The sequence below is a fragment of the Physella acuta genome, unplaced genomic scaffold (assembly GCF_028476545.2).
Source record: "Physella acuta isolate Inbredline_101_S28 unplaced genomic scaffold, ASM2847654v3 ptg001058l, whole genome shotgun sequence".
Taxonomy (NCBI): Eukaryota; Metazoa; Mollusca; class Gastropoda; family Physidae; genus Physella; species Physella acuta.
The window spans coordinates 371,816-394,000 of record NW_026732575.1 but is presented as its reverse complement, the minus strand read 5'-3'; the positions used below and the strand labels follow the sequence as shown (position 1 = coordinate 394,000).

At 33.4% G+C, this 22,185-nt stretch overlaps 1 protein-coding gene across 2 annotated transcripts in view; it reads right to left on the bottom strand.

Annotated features, from left to right (window-relative positions):
• Window positions 1–22,185, bottom strand: part of LOC131955175 (angiopoietin-related protein 7) — a 273,399-nt gene that overhangs the window by 83,755 nt on the left and 167,459 nt on the right. The window contains exon 1 of one of the 2 annotated variants that reach the window (XM_059319181.1): window positions 1,782–1,900. The exons of the other annotated variant lie outside the window; for it this stretch is intronic. Within the exon in view, the coding sequence (XP_059175164.1) occupies window positions 1,782–1,845 (64 nt within the window). The 5' untranslated portion in view covers window positions 1,846–1,900. Of the gene's footprint in view, window positions 1–1,781; window positions 1,901–22,185 lie in introns of those variants that run through there. 2 annotated transcript variants of the gene reach the window in all.

Below are 22,185 nucleotides of genomic sequence, written 5' to 3'. Positions count from 1 at the left end.
TAAGTTTGGAGACCCCTGCTATAGACTGACATGTTGACAAGAGCTGATATCTGAGTGTCTTCTCTTATGTTTTCTGTATACTGGAGTTGTGCACAAAAAAAATCTTTGGCGTGGTGAAAATATTCTCTGTTTATGTCAAATTTAAGACCTTCAAAACAAACAAAGAGCATGTTAGTTAAGATCTTAGTGTCTCGTGTTGAACACAGTTTTTTTTATATATGTATACTGAAAGAATAACTAGGTTTCTTTTCATAACAGTATTTTTTTTTAAATTACCTTCATCAAAATTAAATATTTAGTTTTGCCTGGCTCTAATTGGTAAGATGTCTGGGCTTATAGGACAATAAAGAGGAAGCACAGTTTCAAGATAGTTGGCTGGGTTTTTTTTTCTTTCCCCGTGGAATAGGCAAAAGGTATAATCAAACAAGTACAGACTGGTAAGGCAGGCTCTGAATTTTTATAATGGCTGCCAATTTGATACGAAAATATTTTGCACCCGATAACGTATAGAGAGAAAAATCAAACCAAATAAATGCGTCGTGTATTTGAAATTTACAATTTACATGTTTAAAGTAGATCAAATAAAATGATTAAAACAGCAACAGAGACAATTAAGATTTGCAGAATTTTGACTGAAAGTTTTTAGTATTTCTCTACTACTTGATGTATTAAGACTTTCGCTTTCATTTTCGTAAAACGACTAAACATAAAATTGTCTAGTTGCAGCAATGTAATATAAATAATTGTAAGCAAGTCTAAAAAATTTAAATAAAGGATTAAGTTATAAAACAACTGTTGCTTCCTTTTTTACATTTGTATTTTTAAGATTATTTTAATATATTGCCTGGTTTTAATATTTTTAAAACCCAATTAGCAATTCTGCTAGAAGAGGCAACTCCAAAATCAAATCACTGCTTCATGAAATCGGAGTTAACGGTTTAATGGTCGCATAACCATTTGACACGTAATAATTAATTGTGTTGTAAGGAATCCCTTCCAACACTGAAATTGATAACAAAGACGAAAAAACTAAGTTTGACTAAATTAGGAAGCACTGCCCGTGCATGTCTATTAGTAAATACAATGTTATAATACACGTTACATCGGTTTGGGGAAAAAGCAGAATTTATTTTTCTTAACATATGATAATGCCCTTTTATGTGCATAATGCGGGTTTGAAAAATACAAAACGTCATACTTTACGCTATCGTAAATGAGCAATTAACTTAAGACAAAAAAACGTTTTAATAACAAGCTTTTATGAACTAATGCACTAAAAAGTAGAAAATAAATTAAAGACTACTATTTAAATAACTATAAAGAAAAGCGTGGGTCACTTTAGTATCTATAGGATACCTTTAGTAATCCTTAGGAAGAGACCCACGCTTTTGTTTATAGTTTTTTAAAAAGTAGTCTATAATTTATTTTCAACTTTTTAGTGCATTAGTTAATAAAAGCTTGTTATTAAATCGTTTTATGAATTATTTTTTTACTACTTTACATGTTTTTATTTACAAATTAATTAGGCATCCAATTAAGTCAAATTTAATGTCACGACGCATTGTCTTCATGTCTTGACCCACGTTCCAACTACGAAACGTATCTGTCAGGTAGAAGTGCCTGCAATTTCACTAGGCAGTTTCTATCTAGACATACAGACTGACTGACGACGGAGGAAGTGAGTTAAATAAAAGCTTGTAATAAATCAAGCTAATTACCAAAAAACAAAGAAAGTTTTACATAGTCTTTAATTGTTATATTTCAAACGCTAAAAATCTTACCACTGATAGTTATGAAAAAGGCTATGAAGATTACACTCTGCAAAACGACGACCATTGTTGACATATAGTATCACTGAAACTTGGTGATTAAATTAAAATAAACTTGTTAGCTTTCTTCTCCTCTAGTGAACAGCACCTACTTAGTGCCGTTTAAATAGTCTCAGTGTACAGGATGTAAACTTAAAAATCGCTCACAAAGAACAGTGAACCCGGACTTAGTTCAGCGAAGTTTATCTAACTAGGTCTTGGTATCAGCTTCTTCACAGAAAGAGATTTTTTTTCTATATAATAAAAATAAAAGGTTGGAACACGATCTCATGTGCGTATGATTATACTCTGCAGGGAAAAGCTTAGCAGGCCACGCACACGCAACGCACAAATGCACAAAGAACACCTACACTACAAAAATACGATTAGCATGTACTTTATCTCTAACATAATACTCAAACACGAAATTCACCCTTGAAGTATTTATGCAACTAGCACTTAATTCTTTACGTACTAATCAGGATATACTTTATCCCTTATGTACTCTTCAACATCCACTTTATTCCTTACGTACTATTCAATATCCACTTTATTCCTTACGTACTATTCAATATCCACTTTAATCCTTACGTACTATTTAGCATCCTCATTAACTCTTTAGTACAATTAAACATGCAATTTATGCCTTACGTACTATTTAACATCCACTACAGAGTTTCTTCCAGGTATCTCTTCGGGGCTTAGCCACCCCCCCCCCCACCGAAAAAATTCTACCCCCCCCCCCCCAGAACGAAATGAAATGTATATAATTTATATAGAAAATATATACTTTTAACAGTGTTCGCTCCCCCCCACCCCCCTCCCACGAAAAAAGTCTACCGCCCCCCCCCCTTCCCCCCCGAAAATTTTTAGTGCCACCCCCCCCCCCCCGGAGATATTAGCAAAAAGAAACACTGATCCACTATATACTGTGTGTAATATTCTCAGTGTACAGGACTTGACCTCAAATATCCCTCACAGTTAACGGCGAACCCGGACTTTGTTCAGCAAGGTTAATCTAACTAGGTTTTAGGATCAGCTTCTTCTCAGAAAGCATTTTTTTAATGTAATAATAATTATCCTTAGAAATAGCTTGGCAACCGATCTCATGTGGGTATTAAAAATAAACACAAACACACACACACACACGAATATGCTCTACAGGCAAACACTTAGCAGGACACGCACACATACACAAAGAAACCTACACTATAAAAATACGATTTGCACTTTATCCCTAACGTAATACTCACCATTCACTTCACCCTTACATATTTATGCAGCGGATACTTCATCCTTTACGTCACAATCAGTATGCACTTTATCTCCTACGTACTATTTAACATCCTCTTTAACTCTTTAGTACAATTAAACATCAACTTTATCTCTTACAAACTATTCAACATTCACTTTACTCCTCATGTATTATTTAATATCGACTTTATACTGTATGTAATATAAACCACGCATTTACTCGTAATGTATAAATAAAAATATTAAAATCTGAATTAAATAAAATCAGGATATTTACTTTTATGATAACGACTAAATTCCGTTTAAGCCTCTTATCTTTCAACAACATCCTGGCACACATTTTTTTTTCTCTATAACACCAACAGGAACTAGAGGAAAATCTCAGTCAAGGCCAAACTCTTGGGCAGCTGCAGTTTTCACAGTGGATCTCAAGATTCTTGTAAATTTGTGTACAGACATTTATATGTTATTTTCCGAATCTATATGAAAAACATCAAATAATCTTTTAGCAAAAAAACTATTAATTTCACAGTTATCAGCCGGGTCTATGATTATTTTATATGTCATTTACAGCAAGAATAGTTTAAGGAATTCACAACTTCTATTTAACTATATTGCTGATCCTAAGTATCACGCCTGCTGATAAAAAAAAAAAACTACTATAATTATTAGTCACACATTTTTTTTTGTTATATATTGTATATACGGTTTGTTTTTTCATTTTTTTTTTTAAATTGCTTAATTTAAATGCCAATAAGTCGCGAGTCTTAAAAGTTTAGAGCCCTTCTTTGTGAACGCCTTCTCTCTTTTTTATTTGACCCAGTTTTTTTTTCTAACACTGCTCACATTCCAACGTACAGGAGACTTGGTAAAACGAAATATTGGAGAGGAACTGCAATATGGCCTTTACATATTTGTACAGCTTAAGTATTTCATTTACAATGTGATGTTTGTCTGTCTTTTATGCAATACTACACCTTTCATTCGATCGCCCTGAAACTTTGTAAAGTTGTTGAGAATACTGTTGGGGAGGTTTCTGCGAGATTAAACAATTTAAATTCGCCGGTGTGGCGCACCGAGCAGGGTGCGATTTTTTTGACATCATTCATCTGAACGCAATCAAACTTTAGGGAAATGATCAGAACACTCCAGGTGAGGTTTCTGTAAAAAAAAATCTTTTTTTTAATCTCGCAAGGACGGCGCACAGGAAGAGTGCGATTTTTCTCAATTTATTTTTTTTAATTAATAAAAAAATACCTCGACACCCCTGCATTATTCGATTTGGCGTTCTGTGCTTTCACTTGAGCGCAATGCCGCCTAGGTCGTCAGTTCCAACCAGTGCGACAGACAATGGATAAAATGAGACGTTAAATTGAATCAGACTCTTCCTTCCCCCACCAACCCCCACCCCCCCCCCCACCAACACACCGAAAAGCACGTCTACCCTCACGTTCAACGAAATAGAATTTATATAGAAATTATACTTTTGCCAGTGTCCGCCCCCTCCCAGAAAATTAAGTTCCTCCCCAACCCTCGAAAACTTTAAGTACCCCCTTGCGGGGAGGAATTTTTTTTTTAAAGAAACACTGGTCGCATGTGTAGATCATACATACTAAAGGTGGAGCCTACTTTATTAATATAGATCCCTGAGCTACTTTCGGCCGATAGACCTCACTCACGCAGACAATGTTTCTTTCAGACATTTTTCCGGGGGTGGGGCACTTGAATTTTTGAGGGGCGAAAAAAATTCTCCATGGGCGGAGTTGGCCGACAATAGTAAAAGTATATATTTTCTATATAAATTATACTTCGTTTGGGGGGGGGTAGACTTTCTACCTGGGGGGGGGGGGCAGGGCGAACCTGAAGAGATGCGTGAAAGAAACACTGCACGCAAACCTCTTTTAATATTAGACACATGAATTAGGCAGTAATGCAAGTGTCTTTATTTTCAAGTATCGATGACAATACTATCATTGTGTATTTTTTTTAGCAATCGCTTTTTAATTGCATGTTTTCTCCAGAATCAGTGACGGCATTTTATTGTGTGTACTTTCCCTGCTTTAGAATATTTCCTACAACGTACCAACCCGCGGCGTCACGCCGCTATTTAGTTGTTTTATTTTCTACTTTTCAGTAATTCATAATTTGTGAATTCGACAGTACCAATGCTGCCACTGAATATATTTGCTTTAAAACACTGTCAGTAGCTCGTTAAAGACGATAACCCCCCCCCCCATGAAAACAGCCTACTCTTAGCACCCTCCCCTAAGTTTAAAATCGTTTCAAATTAAATTATCTGCCCCTAATAGCCGTCACTACTCCCGGCTCTACGATTGTAAACATTTAGCGTGAACCACAGCTCACCAGACCATGTAGGGGTGGGGGTGGTAGGGAGCGCGCTTACAGTTTGGTGTTTTCTAGGGTCTCCAAGAAGAGAATTATATATATATTGATATGTTTAATGTGACGTCACGTTTCGTTTTTCGTATGACTGTGAATGTTTTTACTTTGCTTTAATACGAAAATACCGTACCTTCTAAGTACCCTACTTTGCTTACAAAATCGCTATAAAAAAGGATGATGCGCAATGTAATACTGATGTAATTGTATGTGCTTACAAGCTATTTGGAATATCTATCAAAACAATGTAGTTTGTATGGAGTAACCTGTCCCGTTTGTTCATGTTCACCGACTCGTTCTGTGAACTGTGTCGACACGTCTTATCATCCGGTTTGTATTTGTTTTTGTTCGGGTATAAAACGTTTGTGATAGCGTGGTCCAATACCCATTTCAGTACTTCAAATCTACCATGTTAGTATTGATTAGTTATGTGTGTTTTAGTTATTTAGGCACTGTTTCGTAGTTTTGGCTGCTATGTTTTAATAACGTACCAGTTGCAACCAAACAAAAACAATAATGGTCTAACGGCAACAACAATAAATCAAAATTGTCGATCAAAAACAATGTTATACATTTTTAAATGTACTATTTATTTTTAAACATCTGATAGTGTACACACCAGTTTTCTGCTTTATGAATTTAAAAAAAGAAACCCACACAGACAAAGCCTAAATTTTATGCAGTCATAGGATCATTGAAAGTTTAATGTGTTTCATCACGACCCAGTTTTCTCTTCGGTGGGTGGGGTGGGGGGTGGGGGCTGCACATTTAAAATTTACGGAGGAGGGGAGAGTACAATGGTTAAGTATACAATTCCTATATAATTTACACTGTGTCTTTCTATTTCGTCTGTGGCATGCGGGGAGGGGGGGGGGGGCGAGGTTGATGTCTGGAACAAGCTCTAGTTACGGCTACAGTCCACTATTGTTACTGTGTCGTTAGACCAAGGCCTGTATCAAACTACATTGGCTGTCGTGGCCGCGTCTATGGTTAAACACTGACCTCATGGTCTATTTCTATGGGTGATGGTATTGTCATTGGCACAGCCGTGACATTTTGCTATAGTGGCGGCGTATATAAGTACACACTGACTGCATGGCCTAGTCAGGGGTCGGCAACCTGCGGCTCGCGAGCCGCATGCGGCTCTGTTGGTGTCAAGATGCGGCTCTTCAACTCCTTTCACAAATATTAATAATTATTTTATTTTCAAAACTCATAAAAATATTGTTCAGCAACACTCGGTAAAAAACGATAAAATAATAAGTAATCGCTATTCTATTAGAATATTTACTCCCTATTTCGATATACTTCCTATTAACTTGTCTATCGACTTCATACGGGATATCACAACCCAGCATATACCTTGCTAGAAGAAGTTTGTTTCGAAAAAAAACACCTTTATTTTGTTGAAGACACTGAGATCGGTAAATAACTTTATTTAAAAAAAAATGAAAAAAATGTTGTGATAAAACCAATGCTACTATTAACATTAATTACTTCATCATTACTATAAACAAAATGAAAGATGTGTTCACTGAGAGATTTGAGCAATTCAAAAGAAATGCACGTACTATGGCGTTTATAGAAATCCTCTCAACACAAAAACAAATGAGATTAACTTTGAGCTATTTGGAATTAATGCTAGTTTGCTTCAAATGAAATTGCTAGATTTAAGAGCAAGTTAGAAGATTTGGAGGTCCAGTAAAACATGCACGTTTTGCTGTACAAGTGGGCAGCTCTAAAAGAATAACCGCGAGTTGAGGCACTATTATGTGAAGGATGGAATAGTTTCTAGGTTACTACAGTGAGGTGACGAAGTTGGCATTTGGAGTGCTGACGACCTTCGGGTCAAGATTCATGCGAGCAAGCGTCTTCTTGCATGAATATAATACAAAGTATAGAAGACAACTAAGTAATAAAAACTTAGAGACGTGCTTAAAACTGAAAATAAGTTATGAGCCAGGTTAAACAAACTTTCAAAAGGCATACAAGGCCAAACTATTGTAAATAGTATTCAATAATAAAAGTTATAAAATTTGATTAGTGATTTTATTATTCTAGCTTAGCTAGATAAAATACGTTAATATTTTTTCTGCGAAACATATGTATGTTTTTATATGAATAAATTATCATTTCATATTTAAATTTATTTATTTTAAATTATATATATATATATATATATATATATATATATATATATATATATATATATATATATATATATATATATATATATATTCCTTATCAAAAATATAATATTGAAATAAAAATGTTAGTGGCTCTTTTAAAAATTGGAAATTTGATAAATTGTAACTTCTGGCTCTTCCATTTCAAAAGGTCTAGGTCTATGGCTGATGGTCTTGTCATGTGCTCAGCTGTGATGTACAGAGATTCTCTTAACTTTAGGGGAAACTGCTATATAGTGGAGAATTATTCGTCATTAGTTCAACTAATCGCTCTCATTCTGATTCTGTCCTGGAAATAACATTTAACCCAACCTGCTTTACTTTGTAATTGCCTATATTTGGGAAAGTAAATGAGATATGGCATAGTGTTTACCCAGGTCACGGAAGCAGGTGAACTCTACCTCATTTGCATCTTGAACCACCATATTTGGTATAGCTTAGTTGTATTTATTGTGATGTTGACTAAATATACAATCTCTCAAATAAACTGTTAACGTTTTTTTTTTAAATATCTTGTATTGGTAGCCTAGCAATCGCATCTTTTCCAATATGGCTGTCGGTACCTGTGTCATCTAATTTGGAGTCTTCGTAGTGGATTTAGGCATTTTTCCTTGACTTAAAATATGGCGGATACTTGAGTGTAGTGCTGATAATAGACTGGTGAATAGCATAAACACATTTAAACACAAAATTCTTTATTTCTCCTTATACAAATTTAATTGAGTTGCTTCCCTTATTAAAGGGATATAAACAATAAAATAATATATATATATATATATAATATTATATATTGTTACGTCCCTTCCCAGTGTTATTTCGAACTATTTTGTGAATTCGTAAACAAGAACAATAACTTCTAATTAATAAACACAACTAGCAACTTTTTCTACACGTCTCTGATACGATAAAAAAATACAACAAGTATCATTAATACCGCAACAACTTCTAACACAATAAGCAGAATACTAAAATACGAGGTCCTTAATGTAACTTCCCTATTTGTCCCAAACGGTCAATTCAAGTTTAAGTGGACATCCCGTGGGCTCCCCCAGCTCACGAGATACGTCCCTGTTAGTCTACTAAGTCGGCACTGTCCTAAAATAATCGAGTCCACCTTCTAGTGTATGGGACTGACTGAGTGGCGTAGCAGCAGAGAGCTGGACTGCTAACGCCATTTAGAGGGCCCACAGCCGACCATAATCAATTTTTTTATAGTTTAAAAAAATAATTTTCTTGCATTTTTTTACTTAATGGTTGTTTTGTCGGCAAAATGTTTTGAAAAAAGACCACTAGATATTTAGACGACATTTGCTTCTTTATTACTTTGGTTAGGGTACCACAATCCATTGTGATTTTACAATATAAAATGTACTTTTTTGTATTGGTAGAACTACTATTCTGTACTATCCTTGAGGCCTATTCTACAAATAATAAAAAAGAATATAATAAAAAAATGTTTGTTGTATTTTCGTTTACATATTTTTGTTTTGGGGTTATCTGTAAATTGGTCACGCTTTTTTACATTTTTTACCTTTTCCCCCTCCCTTCCGTCACACATCGTCACAAACAGCCAGACCCCCCCCCCATCCATTTTGTAAATAACAAACAGATCTACTACAGTAGTGATGTTATACAGTAGTTAACACATGCTATTGCGTGAAAAATATATATATATACATGAGCTGTAGTGTGAAAGATAGGCAAAAGTTTAAAACACTTCCATGACTTATTTTACTTTTTTAAATAGTTAAATAGGGGTGACCATAAGCAACTTTAAATAGATTTGTACTAAACAAATTAAAAGCTACCTCTTCTCTTAATTACTATTTTTTTAAATACATACTAAAGCATGACATAATATAAAATGGAAATGTATTTAAAATAAAAATTTAAAAAATAAAATAAATAAACATAGCACGAGAAACCTCTACACATAAAAAGCTTTCACGTTTTATATTCTGACCGGCTTGAGGATAGGAAGTTTTACGGTAAATATAAAATGAAACAGAGATTTTCAAAACAAACTAATGCACTCACACACAACATGTTGTTGTAATATGTTTTAATTGCAAAAAAACAAACGAGTAAAATGTCTTTAAAAAAAACGAGAGGTTTTTTTCACAAGCGTCTATATTTCCATAGTTTTATTTTACTTTGCCATCTCAGCTTATACTGTTGTGTAAGATAATACGATATTGTTTATTTTAATTGGCGAGGCTGATCATTTGGTTTTTATAAACGAGGATCGCCACCCAAAACCTTTGGGAACCGGTGGTATAAATAATTGATCTTCTGTGTGATCATTTCTTTTATGTTCACGAAAATCTTTACATTTTTTTTTCCAATGAAGTATAAATTCGAATATTAATTGCTTTTATTTTTGGCTTAATGTGTGCACGATATTAGAATTTGAATGAACTTGTAAATTTTTGTTACTCCCATTTTCTAATTATTTACGTTAAACTGGTACAACAAACAGCTTACACCTTAAAGTAGGATAACTGTAGGTATACTTACATTTAGAAATTTATTTACAATTTAATCAAGCAATCATTAATGTCACACACAACAGATCTCTACAGAAAGAAACGTCTAGTCAACAGAGAAATTCAGTTAGCAGTAGACAGAGCGTTATATGTTAGGGGAAAACAGTTTTGTTTTATTTTTTCATTTCAACTCAAACGCTGAGCAATAATTTTTATAGTAAAAATAATTACATCTACATACATGTAAACAGTGTTTGCAAATTTGCGAAATATTGTAAATGTGTCATGCACCAGCATGTTCTCATGATTTTTTTGTATGATCACGGCCGTCGTAGTTTCATCTCCACGTGCTCCAGAGAATCTCTGTGGCCTGTTATAGCGGCCCAGTTAATGCCTTCACCATTAGCTTTACTCGCCCATACACCGTTTGCGTTCACTCCATGACAGCCGTTGTAATACCACCAGCCGCCTTTATAACTCTCAGCACAGTTACTAGACGATCCATCATTGTCTCTATCTAAAGTAGAAAAGGCAGATCCATTGTGATAACTAAAGTCGTCTGTAGCGTTGCCTGTGTTGTATGTAAACTTTATCCTATAAAAATCTGCTTCATTTCCCAGCGTCACATTACTGTATACCATGTAGTAGGATGCACCTTTATATTTGATGTCAAACCTCAGTTCACTGTAGCCCTGTAAACATATAAAATTTATAAATGTATAATTGTGCACCGCATAAATCTTAAGTGACTACCAGTGTAATTCATTTCGTATAGTTAAGAAATAGTCAGGGCGCCGACCTTAGGGGGCGTAAAAATGGGTTGGAAAAAGTAATCGAAAGTTTTGAGTTCTAAACATTTAAGGTTAATTATTTCCTTTTTCCGATCATTGGTAATCAAATATCTTCAATAATCAACATTAACATAAAAAATTTTTTATAGACGTGTCTGTTTGAAAACATTAGACATCTTAGCATTTTAATTAATGTGGCAAAAGCTAAAGCAACAGCAGCAAATCATAGAACTGTTCACGCTGTATGTTTATATGCTGTATGTCACAGAAACTGATAAACTCTATTTATCCGCCCAGTTGGCTACGGCGGAAAGGTTAAATTTACTTCACAGATTAGGTATTGTTTGAGTATAGTAAATGATAATTTTTGTATTAATAATCTTTTAAATGGCACTACAAGTCATTCCCTTGTGTGATTTCTCAGCTATTGGTCAACAATACACTTTAATGAAAGCTGTGTGATAGACTGGTAGGGGTGAAAGCCTGGTCGAGAAAGTTTGTCATATTTGGCAGTGAAGAGAAGACATTACGACAACAGTTATTAATTTTTTTTAAATGTAACATGTATAAATGTTACTTAACACTACTTGATTATTAGTTTTATTTGTAGCATGCTAGTTGTAGAAGACATACTTTAATTAAGTTAAAACTGAAATTTAAAATTACGTTTTGTGTTAGGTTTGAGATCCAGTCATTTCCCAGCCAATAGTCTCCAGCCAAAGATCCAAAACCATTTTTGTAGTCGCTCCAGTTTCTGGTGAAATTTACATCACCTTTAACGCGTCTCTGAAACAAGTTAAAAACACGAAAATGTTTTATATTAATCTAAGATTGTTGTTTGACAATTGCAACCTAAACTTCAAAATTTTAAAATAGACATGTTTCTATTTATCCCCACTATTGAATAGTTTTACCTATTCGTAAGTGTTGACAGCTTAGTCAACTTGTATAAAAGGATATAACATACAAAGTCAGATACTAGAAACTATAAAATAAAGACAGTTTTTTAGTTAAATCAGACAAATAGAATTATAATACACACTAAAATATTACAGAAACATGAAAGTAATTACTATGGAAGCAATTAACAAAAACAACAGAAACACTTGCTTTTATAAGCCCGGTCGAAAAACCCCTGGACATAAACCCCCTGGACATAAACCCCCCGCGACATGAACCCCCTGGACAACCCCCCCCCCCTCCGCGACATAAACCCCCTGGATAATAACCCCTCCGAACGAGGTTTATTTAAGGAAACAATAACGATGATGAGAACCAAAAAAAAAAAACGAAATTAAATTAAATTAATGTAATTTTTTTTAACGACTAACAAAAGAGTTTCTACATAAAAGCATGCTATTAGACAGTCAAGGAGTGACTTTGGTTGTATTTGATCAAAGACGGGCACCGACAACACCTTAGTTGTTGGTCATTCACCTGTTGGAGCCGTGCGGATCAAAGCAACACATTTTTAACAATACAAAACATGTGAGAGACAACCTATGTTTCCACTTGATATGTGGAACATGCACACACATGCAGAAGACCATATGCCAAAAACAAACAACTCAGTTGAAGGCTGGCACAGAAGTTTCCAGTCGAATATGAGATGTTGCCATCTAGATATTTGGAAATTACTTGATTAAAAAGGATCAATCGCAGCGCTCGAATTTTAACTGTTGTTAAAAATTTTAATGAGCCAACCATTATTGAGTATTTGCGAGGCATCGCTAACAATCTGTCTTTTTAAAGTTTAAATAAAAATAAAACAGTTTTTCTAATGTTTGCTTTGTATTTAATTATTAATTTTGGTTCTCATAATCTTTGGTTATATGTAACCTCAATTGGGAGGCTCATTTCGCGGGGGGTTTATGTCCAGGGGGCTTGTGTCGGGGATTTTTGTCCAGGGTGTTTACGTCCATGGGTTTTTTGACCGGACACTAATCCAACAATTGTCCTTACACAAGAATAATCTAAAAAAGAAAACAAATGTTCTTATATTTTAATAGAAAGCTTACATAACGTATCATAAGGCTTGATATGTATTTACATGACGCACATGCACAAAAAGTATATTTAGGTCAGAAGAGGTACAAGCTATCGTTCATGAAGGAAATCATTTGAAATAGAGATGGGGGGGGGAGATGGATTGTTAGAGATTTATCTTCGTAAAGGTTCGGTACTTTGGTCTCAAAGCTTCGGCGGAAGTCAAGACACACAAGTTTTGCGAATGTTGCCGATAAAACTATTTAGAAAGGTTTGGTGTATGCGCATGAAAAACTGGTAGGATTCGGTATCTCCAATAGGTTAAAAACCACTTGTTTAGAGTGTAGTTTTCAAAGGGTGCAAGCTTTTTCGGTCTACTTTTGGTCGTGTCTTTAGAACAATTTCCATAATAGTGTATCACAGTTTGAAATTATCAGTTAGGTTTAACAAAGTAATAAACTTTAGCGGTCATCGTGTTGTACCCTTTTTACATCATTTTGCAGGTCTAGTTGCCTTAACTATATAAAAATTGCAGTATTAGGACTCGTTGTGAAACAAGCAATAAAAAATGATCGGTACAATACACTAATTTATATAGAATATACTTAAAATTTCGGCAGGAGTACCGTCTTCCTTTTCTTACGATTAAACAATCGGACAATACATTTTAATACAATTGGTTTCCTTTATAAGTTGTAACGTTTATAGACTCACCATACTCGTGTAAATTCTAAGGATATTCGTAGGAAAAGCTGGAAAGCAGTTGTGGGTCACTGCTTCTTAAGTTTATATGTATTTGCAGTTAGACAATCAAGGTAAAAAACACATAAATCAGTATGTAAAGGCTTATAGCCATTATATTACATTTCTTAACTTATACTGTATATATTTAAAAACTGCAGCATAAAATCGCTTTAATTTTTTTCCAACCTTTTTGTTCGGCGTAGGTTCGGCGCCCGAGGCGGCCGCCTCCCTAGGTACACCTCTGCATAGCATGCTAATACAATTTTGCTTACATTTAAAAATATTTTAAAAACGTATTAATAATAAGGCTTTATATCATTGCATAGAATGGTATTGAATCAGACAACTCAAACCTCTCACATAGCTTAACAATAATTATGTACTAAAAAGAGTAAATAGATTTTTTTAAAATATATAATAATGAACTATTTAATAACTAAAACGAAAAGATTCGGGTGTCATCTATTTTTAGCCCTTGTTTAACTGTTCTTATAGTATTTTTAGTTCACTAAAACCTAAAGCCCTTAAACAGATAAATAGATATTGTTGTGGTAGATTTCTTTTAACATATTTGGAAACTGAGCTTATGTTGATAAATTGGAAATAGAAAGAAACAAATAATACTAAGCAACTTTTGTAAATGTAATTTCATTTGTAAAATGTAAATGGTTAAACCTCATATTATTTCGATTTACAATTAGGGCAAATAACATAAAATATGCTAATCAATGTTCAAAAAAACTGAATGCTTATAATTGATATTTATTATAAAATAATAAAAGCATGCATTACTTGTATAACAATCCATTCTCCACCATCTGTTTCGGTATCACACAGGGCCAGTTTACCTTCATTTAGTTGGAGTATCATTTGTTCTGGTTGCATTGAGTTTACGTTCCTGACACACTTGATATAGAGAAATTAATATTTAGTTTTAAAACGATCTCAGATATAAAAATAAATATTTTAAATGCAGTCTTTTCATTTCGTGGAAAAATATGTTTTGCGTCCAACCTAGTCGTATAAATTAATATATTAGTTCATACAAAACCTGTGCATATGTTTGTAAAAGGAAAAAATTATTTTTACATTATTTTCTGTTAAAACACGTTTTAGTGTTTAAAGTTTAATGAAAGTTAAATTAAAACAAAGTTACATTCTAGTTTTTTTTTCAACTGTTTAAACTAATACGAAAGATAGACAAAAACAAAAATGTAAAATTTCCTTTAGAATAATTTACCTGTTTTGTAAAATTTAAAACCAATGCTTGACGACTGTACTCGTCTTTAACTTCGTGTAGATTTTTGTTAAGACTGGCTACCAAATGTAATGTTGAATTCATATTCTCTTTTTTTATTTTATTTCCCAACTCATTTATTCTGATATTGAGTTCTTCTGTTTGGTTCTGTGTCTTGGCTAACATTGTTTGAATTGATTTCTTTAAAACAGCAACACTATTTTTATTCAAATCAATTTTTGAATTGAGTTTGTTTTCCATCATTTGTAAAGTTTTGTTTACATGAAGAGTTAAGTTCTTTAACTTATCTTCCAACATTTTATCATCAACCCTAGAGGAACTTATCTTTATATAACTGTCATCTCTTGGATCAACATATTTTTCTGTGCTGAACTTATAGTTAACAGAATGTGACATCTGTAATGACATTGTCATGTCTGCACCTTTCAGTCTGTCTGGGTCTTCAAACGATTTGAGAAAATCGGCCATTGTGTCAACAGATTTAACATAGTCAGAAGTTTTAGCTTTTAAGTTCATCATTAGAAATGTGTCACGTGATTTTCTTGGTAAACTCTCCGTCTGTTTCACAATTCTATCAATAGATCCTGTTGTATTCACATACTGTATTTCACATAGGAAAACGCCAACATTACAATCTGAGTAATTCGAGAAAATGATTTCCAATTCAGAAAATGTTTTCGATATTATTCCTTCTACTCTTGTCCCATTCCTTTTGTAATCTTGAAGCTTTGAATCTGATTCTGAAATAGACGCCACCAAAATCTTCCCCTCTGGTTCACTGATCCTATAGACTGACATGTTGACAAGAGCTGATATCTGAGTGTCTTCTCTTATGTTTTCTGTACACTGGAGTTGTGCACAAAATAAATTCTTGCCGTAGTAAAAATATTCTTTGCTCAACTCTATTTTTAGACCTGAAATGAAATAAAACACGTGTCTGTTTTTAGAGTCAAGGGAAAAAAATAATTCGAATTCTTTCGTGTCGTCTAATAGGAAACAGATTTCTAGCCATAGCTTTGCAGATGCTAGAATAACTAATAGTACTAATACAATTCGACAACGGGTTACTAAGGATCGAAGGAAATAAATTCTCCTCACAGTGATATGTAATCTTAAACTTCCTGGTGGCTAAATAAGAACAGTTTTTTTACATTAAATTCTGGCTATCAAGAACTGAAATTTACGCTTATAGAACTGAAGAATATAGTTGGAATGTACTTGCCATTTACTAACTTCAATAAAGATTTCGATAGGCCGCTGGACCAGCAAGCAGTTTAAATTAACATAATTTAAAAATCTGGCAATATATTGTCAACAGGTTCAGGAAATTAAAATACATCATCAACCGATATATTTTTATTTGTAACACGTAGAGCGAAAGTCGGACCAGAAATATCTGTAGCGAGAAACGAGAGACAAAATTAAAACATATGACAGTTGAGGTGAAGGCACACGATCTGTTGAAGCTATAGGTACCCTACTTGGACTTCAATAGTTCCTAATGACGGTCACGAAATCGGATATACAAAACATGGTGGTCTGAGAGGATTACTGTTTTATGAGAGGATTAACAGTATCTGAGAGGATTATTGATATCTGAGAGGATTATCTGTATCTGAGTGGATTATTATTATCTAAGAGGATTATTGGTATCAGTGGCAATTTTTGGTAGCTAATGGTTTAATCCAATTAAATATGCCAAACATTTTGAATGTATCATTTAAAACGAGACAGTAAATATTTCAAGTAATGCAGCATCGCAAAAATCAAAAGTCTCGAAAGTGCCGCTAGGTTTTAAACCATATTATTTTCAATATTTAAAAATTAGAAAAAATAATGTTTTCACTAGTTCGCATGAAAGCGGTTTGTTTTTATTACGACATGCTCTGTACAATGCTTAAAGTTTTTACTCTAATTTGTTTCGTTACAGCTAATATAAAATAAACACAAGAAAATCCCCACAAATTAATAAACAAAAACACATTTTTCTTGATTGCATTTGAGTTTTAAAAATCTTTTTTTAACAAAGTTTTTCTAATTTTTGGAAATAAAACTAATATATTTTTTAAAAACATCATTATAATTATTAATAATTATAATTAGATAATATATTTAATAAACTTAATTATGTGCAATATTTACGTGTACATAGCATTTAGATAGACTTACCTGTGCTAGAAATAATATTTATTGCGATGAATATGTACAGCACAGGGACCTTCATTGTGAAAGTTAAATTTATTGACTAAAATATTAGGAAATCACAAAAACATAGAACTTAACTTAAACAACTTGTATCTCAACTAACGAAAAGGAAATGCGGGCTCGTTTATATAGGGTTATACAGGTATCATCGTTCCCATTTTTATCGAGATGACGTCACTAATTAAGATAGGGTAAATCATATTTATTTTAACTTGAGATTTCATTACCAAACTATTAAGTTTGCAAAGTACCAGGTACTGGTGCACTTTGATACTTTTATCTACTGAAGTGAAGTTTCTACTTTTTACGCGATCCGTTCGAAGTCTTACAAAAAATCTGCTTGTAAATTTAGCTTGGAATCATGCGTACAAATAATGCGGCGAAAATGCTTTAGATTAGATAAAAAAATGATTGCTAAATTAACGGCCACGAAAACTAGATCAGGTAAACTGAAAAACATAAGTTCACATAAAAACATAAGTTCACGTAAATCAAATGAATACGGGGAAAACAGATTTTATGGAATGTGGGGGTTTAAATGTGCAGGTTATCACCGTGTAATCTTTAAACCTGTTTACATCGTTGATAAAAATAACTGACTGGGATAGACATTCTATTTTAAGCACATCTCAGCATGGGCTTGCTGATTACATCTTTTTTTTTCGACTTCTGTATACAGAGGTATTTTTAAAAAATTCTTTCCATATGATATGGATAATTCTTTATCACAGAAAAATACGCGTGACGGTAAAACTGTATCTTCATCTTGCTTACTGCCCCTTCAACTACATACTTTCTTATCCCCTGCCTCCTCCCTTTAACCAAGCTTTTCTCTCGTTGATTTGATTTTCCACGTGACACACCGCCATATTACTGCAACCCAAAAACTCACTCTCTTTTTACTGATTTTCATAAGAGAGTTCAGGGCCTTGAGTTCTTCATCCACACTCTCTTTTACTGTTATAGTTTAATATTTTTATTTACTGTAACATTCTTGTAATTTATGCAAAGTATATACCAATATTAAAACGTATTTGCTAAATCTAATAAGTGCCCTGTAGTCTACTCTTGCAGTTCACTTTGTCTTTTTTAGTAACTTATTATTTTATTACAAGCAAAAAAAGGCGGAGTTTAATTAGTTCGTTTGCCATAAAACTGCTCAATAAAATTTTACTTGCCTGCTGTAAACTCTTAAAAGAAATGTGGTTATCAGACTTTTACTGTTACAAGCTACATAATTTTTATTATGTTCTCATCCTGCGTGTGACTTAGATCACGTGGCAGTGAATAACTTACTTATTATTATTATTTGAAACACAAAATATCTGACCGGTCATCTTCTGCTACAGTTCTATTGGTTCCGCTTGACTGAACATTGTCTATCTGATCTACCTATTCTACCTGACCGACGCCATTCTATCTCTCGCCTGCTTGACCTCTGACCTATTTATAACTAGGGTCATCACACTAAGTTAACTAAATACCACGTGCCAACATGTTGTGTGCCATCTGTCCCGTTTACTCCTACTTAGCCTGTTTGTCTTTTTAAAAGTTTTCCCTCGGAGTTTTCTCTACTAGATGGATAGCGTTTCCCAGCTAACACAAGAGGATCCGAGAATCAAATCGAGACTTTCAGATTTGCTATCCATCATCCATGGCGCAAGTGACGTAGAGTTCACCTGTTACTGTGACCTCGATATATGAAGAGATAGTGTGGTCAGCACTGTTCCGAGCTTCATATATTTCCCTAACCTGAGTCAAGTACCAATAAGAGTTGGGTTAACTCAGTTACGTTCTTTGGTCTCAAGTGTTTGCACTTGTTTGGTCTACCATACCATGGATCCGCTGAACACACTCCCCTCGCACCTCCTGAAAGATACCTAAAAGAAGCTCTGCAGGTAAATAGTAAACTGATTTGATCTTGATGAAAGATAGACAACAAAATGCAGCGTGTTTCAAGATATTTCCATTCGTTTTAAAAAAGCAGAAATAAATTTTGTTTTTCATCGTTTGCTTTAAAATTATGTTAATCCCATTGAAAGAGCAAAGTATATACAATTAAAATGTCCATGTTTGTAACAAAATGACCATCAGTATACAAAAAGGCAGTGTCTAATCCATTTAGCAGTTGTTAAATATTTTTCAACAGCACCATTAAGAGTGGTATGAGAACACAGAAATGTTAAGCATTTTTCATGGTTACAAATTAGTACCTGACAGTTCATAGAAGTAGAGTTTATTTGTTTCTGTGACTTCAACAATATACAAAGATATAGTGTGGTCAGGACTATGCCCAGCTGCCTTTATTTTACCAAACGAGAGGTAGTTATCCATCAGAGCAGGGTGGACTTAGGGACGCTCTACTGACTTACAAACGGATATGAACTCGAGACTTTCGTGTGTATTATTATAACTATTTAATAGTTTTTAATAGATCCGTATAGAACTATACGTTTGAGCAATTATATTCTGAGTTTTGTTGTATTACTGTAATCGATTTCATGTCAGAGTAGAATTTGATAACATTGCGTGTTACGTTGTATGTGCAATCTGTTGCTGAATGCTAGCCATATTTTATACATCAATAGAACAAATTAACTTTATAAATTTTATAATCATTGTGCTTTATATAGAGTATTTACTGAATACAAAATTGCGTTACTATAATATTCAAAATCTTAGATCAGTTGTTGTAACAAGATAAGAAAACAAAAAATAGCTTTTTTTTAAAAATTTAAAACATATCGTCTGGTTGAATTGGAAAAAAACAAAATTTACTCATATAACTGTTTTTTTTAATTTGAAGCTTATTGTAGAATTGAAATAAAACTAGAGTTTTAAAGCATTGCCTCATCGTTGTTATCTAACTATAACTCTGCGCAGTGGTACGTCTTATATATTCGAGCCACACAACAAAACTGAAAATATTAGTGTATATTTAAAGTGAATTTTAATAATGACCTGTTTTGTTTATTATTTTACAAACAAATCAAAATGTTATCTTATTTGATTAGTTTGTATTAAAGTATTTTTTAATATAGGCTACACGAATTTATACTATAATTTCCGTTGTGTAGTTGGATTTTTCTTTTTTTTCACATCTATGAACAAAAATTATTGTTTTTTTTCTTTTTTCTCGTATGCGATATAAAATAAAGGTATTTTAATTGTGAAATAATAAAAAAACGAGGGTTTCACAAATCTCCAAGATTACTCGACTTTGAGTCGGACTAAAAAAGAAAGGCGTCCCAGATAATTGGTATCTTATTAATTAGATACAATCAAAAATGTTTAAATATAATTTTCCAAGTGCTCTTTGCAACACCGGCTAGAAAAAAGAAATGAGAGGAAAATTATAACAAAAAAATTGATTTTAGTCTTGAGAACATTTTTTGTAAAGTTAGCACCAGAATAAACTTCCGTTCCTCTAGATCACAGCGCTAACTTACTGCCACACAGACATGATTAGGTTTATCGGACTTCTTGATGTCTCGCAATTCTAAAATACACCAAATATCCCGATAGAGGTCGGCGTGGTTGAGTCAGTAAAGCTCATGGTTGCTGAATCGAAAAGTCTCGATTCGAAAGCTAGGGCAGATGACGTTCGTTAGCTGGGGACAGCCACTCTTCTAGGAGAGATAACTCCAAAATCAAACAACTGCTTCCTTGTAGTTTGTTCTTGGTTGGACAAAGGCTATGGAAGCAAATCCTAAAAAGCAATTGTTTTCATTGTATACAAATGTACATCTACATAAATGTAATGCTGTGTGTGTAAATTCGGCGAAATATTGAAAATATTGTCATATATCAGTCAGTGTTAATACAAGTTTTTGTTTCCATGTTAGTTTTATTTATAATTACGGCCTTCGTAGTTTCATCTCCACGTTCTCCAGAGAATCTCTGTATTCTGTTATATCAATCCAGATAATGCCTTTAGCAAAAGTTTTACTCGCCCATACACCGTTTACGTTTACTTCATGACAGCCGGTGTAATACCACCAGCCGCCTTTATAAATCTCAGCACAGTTTTCAGAACTTTTATCATTGTCTCTATCTAAAGTAGAAAAAGCCATTCCATTGTGATTACTAAAGCTATCTGTATCGTTGCCTGTCTTGTATGTAAACTTTATCCTATACAAATCTGCTTCATTTCCCACTGTCACATTACTGTACACGGCGTAGTAGGATTTACCTTTGTATTTCATGTCAAACCTCAGTTCACTGTAGCCCTGTGAATATATAAATGTATATTTACAGTATATAGCTTTAAAGGTTACCACTACAAATTAACATTTATTAATAACAAATAGTTATTTTTTAATAACACTACAAATCTTCTTTCCCATTTCCCAGCTTATGTGATTCGGTGACGGCTGGGTGAGAGACGAACGTGTGAAAACCAGGCCATGAACAATTCTGACATATTGAGATCACATTTTTTCTGTGAAGACAAGACTTTTTGATTTGTCCCCGTTGTTGAAGGTTGATTGCCCGAGCATGATGTATTATGTAAGTGGTTATATTGGTAATTTGTATTTTTTAATGTAAGATTATATTTGTCCGAAAGTAAATTTTAAATTATAAAATTTGTAAATTATAAATTATTTTTTTTCATCATGACACTTATCCCTCTTAAAGAACACCATCAAAAGAGTGCTACTGTTTGAAACCTACATTATAACAAAAGCAGTTAATAAATGAATATAACATATATCAATGTTAAAAACATTACTACTTTTTCAATTTAAGTTTGTAACGTGCTAATTGTGAAACAAATAATTCAAACTAAAATTGAAACGCACACTTTGTGTGAGGTTTGAGATCCAGTCATTTCCCAGCCAATAATCTCCAGCCAAAGATCCGAAACCATTTTTGTAGTCGCTCCAGTTTCTGGTGAAATTTACGTCACCTGCTACACGTCTCTGAAACAATAAAAAAAACAACTATATATACGTCTATTTTATACATATGACAATCACAACATGAACTTTAAAATTAATAAAATAGAAATGTTTTTACTAATCCATAATATTCAATCGTTTTACCGATTTTAATCTGTTGACGGCT